Source organism: Olea europaea, chromosome 8 (assembly GCF_002742605.1).
Source record: "Olea europaea var. sylvestris chromosome 8, O_europaea_v1, whole genome shotgun sequence".
NCBI classification, from domain to species: Eukaryota; Viridiplantae; Streptophyta; class Magnoliopsida; order Lamiales; family Oleaceae; genus Olea; species Olea europaea.
Genome location: NC_036244.1, coordinates 7,536,658 through 7,546,003, shown reverse-complemented (window position 1 = coordinate 7,546,003; position 9,346 = coordinate 7,536,658). Strand labels below are relative to the sequence as shown.

Genomic DNA, 9,346 nt, shown 5'->3' with positions numbered 1-9,346 from the left:
TAAACCCTCCTCCTTTATCCGAGTTTGGGACCGGCTACATTAATTTTAAGTATGCGGAGTTAAAAATTGTATACGAACAACTTGTTTTAACGTATACAATTTTTAAAAAAAAATTAAATTTAACGATTAAAAAATAAATAAAAAATTTGATTAATATAATTAAATCAAATATCACTTACCTGACGACATGCAATTTCAGCGTATTTATCTTGTAGTCGAAAATGAGCGTCCTGCCAATCCTTCACACACATTAACGCTTCCAAAACATCTTCTTTCAGTCCGCTCCTAACATCAGTCAAAACCCTTTTACCTGCACTAAAAGCAGATTCCGAAGCAACAGTGCTAACCGGAGGTGTCAATAGATCTTTCGCAATTGCAAAAACAATTGGCCAACGTCTTTCATACTTTCGCCAGAATTCAATTACTTCTTCTGAAGTTTTTTTGATTGTTCTGTCTGTTGGCATATTATGATTAAAATAATCAATTAATTCGGCAGGCATCACATTTTGAGTTTCGGCCGATGTTTGATGAGATGCAGATGTAGACGACATGGCACTAGACAAAAACATTGCAATTGCATTATATCTAAATGTATTAATGCCCTGAAATAAATTCATTATTTCCGCAGCATCTTCTTCAGTTTCAGCAGAAGGAGTAGGTGCAGTAGAGGGTACCCGACTAATATTTACACCCATTCTTTCGGCATATAAATCATACATTCCACATAGTGTTTGCTCTAAATTCTTATAAGTGATAGGTGTATCAAGTATTAAAGTTTTATTGATATGATCAATTACGTATTTAGTTCCCGAAATATTATATCGGGGGTCCATTGCGCATACTAAAGAAAATAACATAGGCAGTTCTTCCCAATATTTTCTAGACTTTAATTCCATAGCAATTAAAATTTCACTAAAAGTAGGATCATTTTTATATTTATGGAATTTTCTTGCAATTATATAAAGGCGTTCAAACACATACAACTTGTGGGATAATAAACGTCGGATAAAATTTTTGTAGTCTCATAAAAAGATGTCAAAAATTGTTTAACTTACAAAACTAAAATACAATCGGATTCATTTAACATACCATTATTATCACTTCTAACATGTCTATTATTATAAAAGTCTGGTATTAAATTTTTGAAACCTTCACATAATTTTAATAGCAAGTACGTAGAGTTCCATCTATGACCTACGTCGCTAACAAATGTTTTAGTAGTTATCACCCCTTGTTCGGTACAAAAATCTTCAAATGCTTGTTTTCTACTAGAAGAGATCGTAATATAAACTAATGCATTTCTAATCCTTTGAAGTTCATCCTTTATATGTTTTAAACCATCTTGCACAATTAAATTCAAGATATGACACACACAAGGAATATGAAACAAATACCCACCAAAATCAGGTTGAAGTGTCCTACACAATTTATCGACAACTACTTTATTAACGCTAGCATTATTAAAAGTAAAAGATCAAATTTTACTCTCACGATGATATTCTCTAACAATACTGATAATAGCATTATATATATTATTAGCATTGTGAGGAAATTCAATAATTCTAAAAGCAATAATTTTCTTATGCATGCACCAAAGTAAGTCTATATAGTGTACGGTTGCAGCTATATATGCTCTTTTATTAACCATTTCCCATATATCAGAAGTTAAGGATATAACACCCCCATATTGTTGCAAATTCATAATTAATTGTTGTTTTGAATTATTGAAATAATTTATTGTTTCGGCACGAAGAGGGTTTCGACTTACCCTAACGTACCTCGATTGTAGATATTCTTTCACGAACGAGACGAAGTGTTGGTTGTCTACAATAGCCAGAGGCAACTCAGTGGCGGCAACAAATTTCACCATTCCAGTTCGAGTCTCGTCCTCCGAATACACCCACGTGGATAGGGGTGAAGTTGTAGAACCGACGCCTGGACTGCCAAATTGTAATTGTGTTTGACCAGCTGGAAGAAGTCCATGTCTGGCTGCACATGATTTGTAGTGGCGGTTGAGATGAATGATACCAATTTCTTTTTGCCATGCCAATCTTTGTTGGCAGTATTTACATACTGTTTTAGATTCTGCAAGGCCATCAATGACTTTTCCCGTTGAAATCAACTTAAAGTGATCCCAACATTTTGCTTGTTTTTTGGTCTTTCGCTTTCCCCTCGCATCTGGGATATTTAATTGCTAATCTCCATCTTCATGTTCCGCTTCGGGAACGTTAATATTATCCTAATCAATTGGAATGTGACTTCCCTGATCGTGAATGTGAACATCTTCAGGTATCGGTATGTCATTTAGACCGGCAAATTCATTTGAAAATTGACTTTGCAGCGTACTAGGCGATTCTCCATGATGTGGTAATGGCTCACATCCTGTATCGAACAAGCTCTTAACAAATGAACGTTGATCAATTTCTGTGATTGTTTATGATGAAATCTTGACTAGATGAATATAAATGTAGTGAAATTATGAGAATTGGATGAATTGAAATTGTAACTAATAAACTGGAAAAATTGAATTGATATTGTATATTTTGCAACACAAGAGAGTAAAAACTCGATAATTGATATAATAAAAGATAGTTGAGAATTGAGAGAGTTGTAACTTGTAATCTTAGAAGAGATTGATATGAAAAAAAATAATTTGAGGCGAAGGGGGTATTTATAGTAAAAAAATGGGGGAAAAAAAGAAAAAAAAGTTCAGTGACCAGAACGGTCACTGAACAAGGCTCGACGAGCCACGAGCTACCCACGAGCGGCTCGTCTAGACAGCAAGCCGAGCGGGCTTGGCTCGCCTACGGGTGAGGCCCGCTCGGCTCGTGCTCACTAGCCCGAGCCGCCCACGAGCCCCTTTTTCACGAGCTGAGCCGATTCAGCCCAATTGACATCCCTAAATATTCACTTATTAAAATGTTACGATAGGCCCCTTTAACAACACGCATTTCATGAATGTTGCTTTTTGCAAATTATTTGGATCAACCAAATTTATTTTTGCTCCCATCCTTTGTATGAAGAAGTAATCCGTCCCATAGTCATGTTTTCTTCATCAATTTCTGCATATGGATCATCTTCGAAAGATTTCTTTTATTTAGACTTTTTCATTTTCTACATGGATTTTGTTATAGCACATAATTTAGATTTAACCATAAACAATTTCTCAACAGCTAGCTGAGTTAAATTCTCTCCACCATCTAAAAACTTTTTCAACGCGAGGAATTCATTACTTGATATTTCCATCTTGGTCTCACTAGTTCACATTTTAAGGGATGGAACGTTACGACTATAATTATATTCTTATTATTATATAAGATATAAATCAAGTTAGGAAATATTTATGATGGCTATATAGATAGAAGATTATGTATTAATTTAAATTATTTATCATTAATAATTATTTGAATATTGAAATTAGATTTATGTTATCTAAACTAGTTATTATTAGCGATTATTATTATAATGAAAATTAGCTCTATTATAGGAATATAATTATCAAATTTATGCACCCTTTGTGATGTTTGCGGGCTTAAGATGACACGACTCGTCCCAAATTACCCTAATAGACTCAACACGTGTCGTGCACCGATGACAGATACCAGCTAAGTGCTGGCTCCACCATCAAGGCAAATTTGACCTACTTTGACTATGACATATTTGTATAAAAAATTTGACAGAATTTTCTTTAAGATATGGACTAAATCACCTTAACAAACATCAATTTTATAAAAACTATACGTATAATTTAAAATATAACACGCTAGTCCTTCAAAATAAAAACTATTCAAGACATTTACCATGCTTTATAAACAAACGACCACAAAAGCAATGAGAATACTAAATATGCAGCGAGCCCATGATATGGATCTATAAATTACAAATTAACGTTTCTATCAAAACAGACATGTATCCTAAAAAAATTTGAACTATATAAGTTGACGAAATAAGTCATACATCTAATGATAATGTGAGTGTATGGTACTCTCGATGGATCGACAGGCTCCAAGGCTGCTCAACATAGCTACTATCTGCTAAGAAAATGGTAACAAAATATGAGTTTGTAACTCAGTGAGTGGATAAATTGAAAATAAGTATACTTTTTCATATATGCATAATTCTTGTTATATTAAACCTTCATAAATTTAGAAATTTACTAACACTTTTAAAACTGACATAATTGGATCATAAATTTCTTTATTCTTCATTCTAGTTCAATAACTGTAAAATATAACGAATATAAATAATCTGACATCTATGAAAATCTGTGAAATATTGTTGTTGCTCAATACTATAAACTAGAAGCTTTACTCTGAAAACTGAACAAATTGAATTCTATAAGTTGAACTATAAACCAGGAAATTTAAGCTGAAGGATAATAATCCACTATATACATAAAATTCACATCAAAATATACCCCACGTAAACATCTACTGATAATCTGAAAGCTATAAAGTCATATGCATATAAACCGTCAGATCAACACTCTGTACACGATCGTAGCCCCTCAGTGTACACGATAGAAACAACATAATCATTCTTATACACGGCCGTAGCCCCTCAGTGTATAATAGGTACCCTTACACACGGTCATAGCCCCTCAGTGGATAAGAGTTACCCTTACGTATAGGAGTTAAATACATGACTCTAGTACACGGTCGTAGCCCCTACGTGTACAAGATGGAAACAACGTAATCATCCTTATACACGGCTGTAGCCCCTCAGTGTATAGAAATTAAATACATGACTTTAGTACACGGTTGTAGCCCCTCAATGTACACGATTAAAGTAATTACATCAATTATTTTCTGATGATTTCAAAATAATCATGCTTATTTACTAATTTCTCGAAAATAAGACATTTCATCTAATTAATATGCTTCTATAAAATATAAAAGGAAATTTTCTTTTTAGGAAAAGCATGTTCTCCACTCACAAATCTATGGATTGCAATCTGGTTAAATTTACTAGTCTTGCCCAGCTTTCACGTCACCGCCTGAAATACGATGTAAAATAACTAATTTAACAAATCTCGTACTAAGTATTTCTTAATATTAATAGTCGAATACTAAAACTTGACTTCTCGATACTTTGAATAATTTTTCCAAATTTTCCTTTAATCAATAAGAGCTAATTCTACTTTCTAATACCTTCACAAATATATACTACATCCAAATTTACCTTCATCCCACTCATAAAAATAATTATACCTTCCAATCTAATGAAAACTAGTAACAATAATTCCACCTATTTTAATTTTCATATTGTTTCTCAAATTCATGGTTTCATGAGAGTTTTCATCAATATAATCATCCCCACTAACATTTCTTAATTAAGAATCCCAAATAAAAATCTAGGGTTTGCGAAAATTGGTATTCTTACCTTAATGAAATAGGAATTAAATAATGAACAAACTTGAACTCCAATTTGTACTCATCTTGCATAAATATGAAATTTTAGCCACAAATTAAACCCTAGCGACTTAACATAAAATTTATCTACCTCTTGGAGAAAATAAAGAGAAGGAAAAATGAAGATGAACCTTGAACTACCTCTTTCCCTTCTTCTTCTTCTTCTCCTTTCTTTCTTCCCTCCTTTCTTCCTTTTCTTTCTCTTTTTCCCCCTTTCTCTTTTTCTTCCTCTTTCTTCTTGGTTTCTCTCTCTGCCCTCTCTTGTTTTTGCCTACTGTGTGTGTGTGTGTGTGTTGAATTATAATTGAAATGGGTTTATTGTAATATAATAAGTAGCCACTAACTCAAAATTGCAAAGGAGGTCCTCCAACATTTCTATAATAAAACATTAAATTCTAAACTTCCAGCACTATATAAGTAGATATCTAAAATTTTATTTTGTCTAACTCAAACCTTCAAAATATTTTTCATAATAAATTGAGTCCCAATTAAAAAATTTATTTCATTTTAGTCCCTTTTGACTTTGACTTTCACAATTCAACATTTTATTTTTGGCTAGAAAATTTTGGATCGTAACAATCTTACCTCGGCAGTGAGTGAGAGTAAATGGAACAACTTCATTCATTTTCTAATGGGAGACAGCTCCTCATATTTAAAATGCACACTAATGCTTATTAAAACTTTTCAATATCTACATGTCTCGGGTACTTATCCACACATATTTTCTGGCCAACTTAATGACTCATTTTAATCACCTAAGAGCAAGATTAATTGTCACCTAATTGTTTTAATTTTGATTGCATTACCTAATAGGATCTTTATATAATCCAGCTGTATACATAAATTCACACACATATATAAAGTCCCTAGAGGATCATAATTCCTCATCAAGCTCTCAAAGCACTCTATTTATTTATATAAATTGCAATTGTTTGCTATCTGATTTTCTTTAATGGCTTTACTGAATTTAATTGTCCTTACCATTCTTCTAGGATTTTTATACAAAAATGCAAATGGAGCAGGAAAATCCTTCAATCAATTCTATTCGCCTCTGTGGGGATTGAATCATCTTACGGTTAATCCCCAAGGAACCGAAGTGCAACTTCTGATCGATCAATCCTCAGGTAAATTTTTTCATTTATACAATCCGTTTCATATAAGCATGCATCAAATGTATGAAAGCAAATGTTCGCGTAAACTATGTGAGCATCTAATTTAAATATATATTGGCATTTAGCTTAAATCTGTATATGTTTAGTTTGGATAATTTGTTCTCAAAATAGACAAACTTTGTCATCTTTTACAAAAACTACAATACAAAACATTAAAAACAAAAAAATAATGCAAAAATATGAGCAAACTATATGACAATATGAAAACATGCACATCAAGTTTAATGGTCTAGTGATTTTTGTGGACACGTGTAGGGGCTGGATTTAGGTCCCATTTGGAATACGGATCTGGACTGTTTCGTATAAGAATGAAGATACCAGAAAGAAGGACAGGAGGAGTTGTTACAACCTTTTATGTAATAATGTTCTCTTTAAATAATTTTTTTTATATATATTTATTTGTTATATCCAGTTTTTAATTGCATGTAAATTGGCAGTTAACATCTGCACCAGATAATCAGGACCCGGGAAATCATTTTGAGCTTGATTATGAGTTTCTGGGTACTAATGGAACACTACAAACAAATGTTTATGACAATGATGGAGGGCACAGAGAACAGAGCTTCAGACTTTGGTTTAATCCTTCTCAAGATTTTCACGCTTATGAAATTCTTTGGAATCGCTATCAGATTGTGTAATGATTTCTCTTCACTTCAATTCTCTATTGTTTCATTGTGTGTGTGTGTATATATTTCCGATACCTATAGAGTTCACGTCATAGTATTAAGAATAATTATATCTAGCATTCATGTTGGTCTAGGTGACAGCATATGTCATATTAAATGGGCCTTAAATCTTTTTATTTAATTGAACATATGATATAAGAATAATGCTATTTATAAGCTACGATTACCCATCAACCGTCCATGTGACAATAAGTTATTGCCACATTTACATTTAATGATTAAGAACAATGTAATTGCTTACAAATAGCATTACTCATAATCTAATGTCATAATTACTGTTGTAATATAGACTAAAATTAACCATCATTGGTGCTAAAATAATTTATCAAGTCCTAGTGATGCTAAGCACTAGTCTATGTGACACTGGGGTCCATTGTATTCAATTGATTATAAATTATAAATACTTCACATTAATCAATTGAATGCAAGGGAACCAATGCCACATAGATTGGTACTTAGCACTACTAGTGCCAAATTGCATTATTCGTGTGCCGAAATCTGTGCGCAAGTTGCTGAAGTATTACTTTTCGTGCTAGCTAGATGGGAAACTATATGGAAACCAAGGGCTCGCTCATGCATGAACATGCCATACGTGACACTAAAGGGAATTTATTTATTTTTTGGTGATTTTAGGTTTTACATAGATGGAATTCCCATTAGAGAGTTTAAGAAACATACAGATCGTGGAGTGGACTATCCATGGAAGCCTATGCACATAGAGGCAAGTATATGGAATGCAGATTGGGCAGGAGTTGTTGATTGGTCTCAAGCTCCCTTCATTGCTCATTATAAAGGTTTCAATTTCAATGCTTGCCCGGCTCAAATCAACGACGTTTCGCATTGTAATTCGCTTAAGTATTTCTGGAACAAAATGTGGCTCAAACCAAAGGAGAAAATGAGAATGCGGAGATACAGGAAAGCGTTTATGAGTTATGACTACTGTTCGAATTTGGCCACAAGAAAACCAGAATGCTCATGGAATAATTAACTCAGAAAAAGAAATAAAATTTTCCTTCCATTTATAATAATGTATAAGTCTAGTCTACATTACTGGCATGAATCAATAAATAACAATGATCCTTTATTTCTCTCTCTCTTTCTCTCTTTCACCATTCTTTTTTTTTTTTTTGGCGAACTGAATGATCGTATTGTTATTTATTCGTGATACCTAATTACGAATATTTTCGTGTTAACACCGAACGTGATCTAACACTACAATGGATATAGTGCACTCCTTTTTGGGTCTACTTACCAACCAAGCAACAAATGTTGTGAAAACTATTGCTGTGGTGATATTAAAATATAAACAGTAAGCAATATACCGATATGGGCCCCTAGAAAATAATAATGCGAGTTCCAAAACTCAGCAATAAGGTTGTTTTTCCATTTCATTTGAAATCGTCCAATTTAAACAGGTACGAAGAGCATCCAAGATTTCTGTAAGCATCGAAACCGTGGACAAAAATCCCGTCACATCCAGTTTGAGTGATGAAAACATCAAATAATATGAACAGGAAAAAATTGTTTCTCCAGAATTTATTTTGATTTATGAACTATCATCCACAAATTCTTAGTACTTTCATAAATGACACTTGATAAGTATCTGGTTCAGTAGAAAAATGTGCAAGCACACTTATGCAGTTCAGCCACTAGTACTGTTGGAACATGGTTTAAAGATCGAAAATTTTGGTTAAGTATAAAATATGTAAAGTGACTGTTCATCAACTTTGGTCAAATATTTGGACTTGATCCGACAATCAAATCATAAATATAAATAGGGAATTTTCATAGATGTCATTAAATTTAAAAATCCACAAAAATTTGTCATTTTCACTAAAGGTGCTCAGAAATTCAATTTTTTGGTGTGAAAGATCCAAATTATTTTTAGTGACACCATTTTAGGAGCATTTATTGAGCATTAATGCTTTATTTGAATGCCATTAATGTTTTGATGTGATGATTTAATTTGTATATTATAAACATTGGATATATGTATATTATATTGGATAATATGAATTTTGTTTAAAAAAAAAAAAAAAAGGGATAAAAGAATTGGAGAAGTTAACATAAGCAAATA

At 32.6% G+C, this 9,346-nt stretch overlaps 1 protein-coding gene across 1 annotated transcript; it reads left to right on the top strand.

The window, feature by feature from the left end:
- The first annotated feature begins 6,360 nt into the window (after positions 1–6,360).
- On the top strand, positions 6,361–8,285 carry LOC111399227 (xyloglucan endotransglucosylase/hydrolase protein 3-like). The gene is made up of 4 exons (XM_023026492.1): positions 6,361–6,535; positions 6,839–6,939; positions 7,021–7,217; positions 7,903–8,285. The coding sequence occupies exons 1-4, from the start codon at positions 6,364–6,366 to the stop codon at positions 8,255–8,257; spliced, it is 825 nt and encodes a 274-aa protein (XP_022882260.1). The 5' UTR covers positions 6,361–6,363; the 3' UTR covers positions 8,258–8,285.
- The last annotated feature ends 1,061 nt before the right edge of the window (positions 8,286–9,346 follow it).

Bases quoted from the DNA above. Each gene is read 5' to 3' on its own strand.
- LOC111399227 (XM_023026492.1), top strand. From the start codon at position 6,364: ATGGCTTTACTGAATTTAATTGTCCTTACCATTCTTCTAGGATTTTTA. The intron at 6,536-6,838 runs GTAAATTTTTTC...GGACACGTGTAG, and splicing joins TCTGATCGATCAATCCTCAG to GGGCTGGATTTAGGTCCCAT. The intron at 7,218-7,902 runs GTAATGATTTCT...TGGTGATTTTAG, and splicing joins TGGAATCGCTATCAGATTGT to GTTTTACATAGATGGAATTC.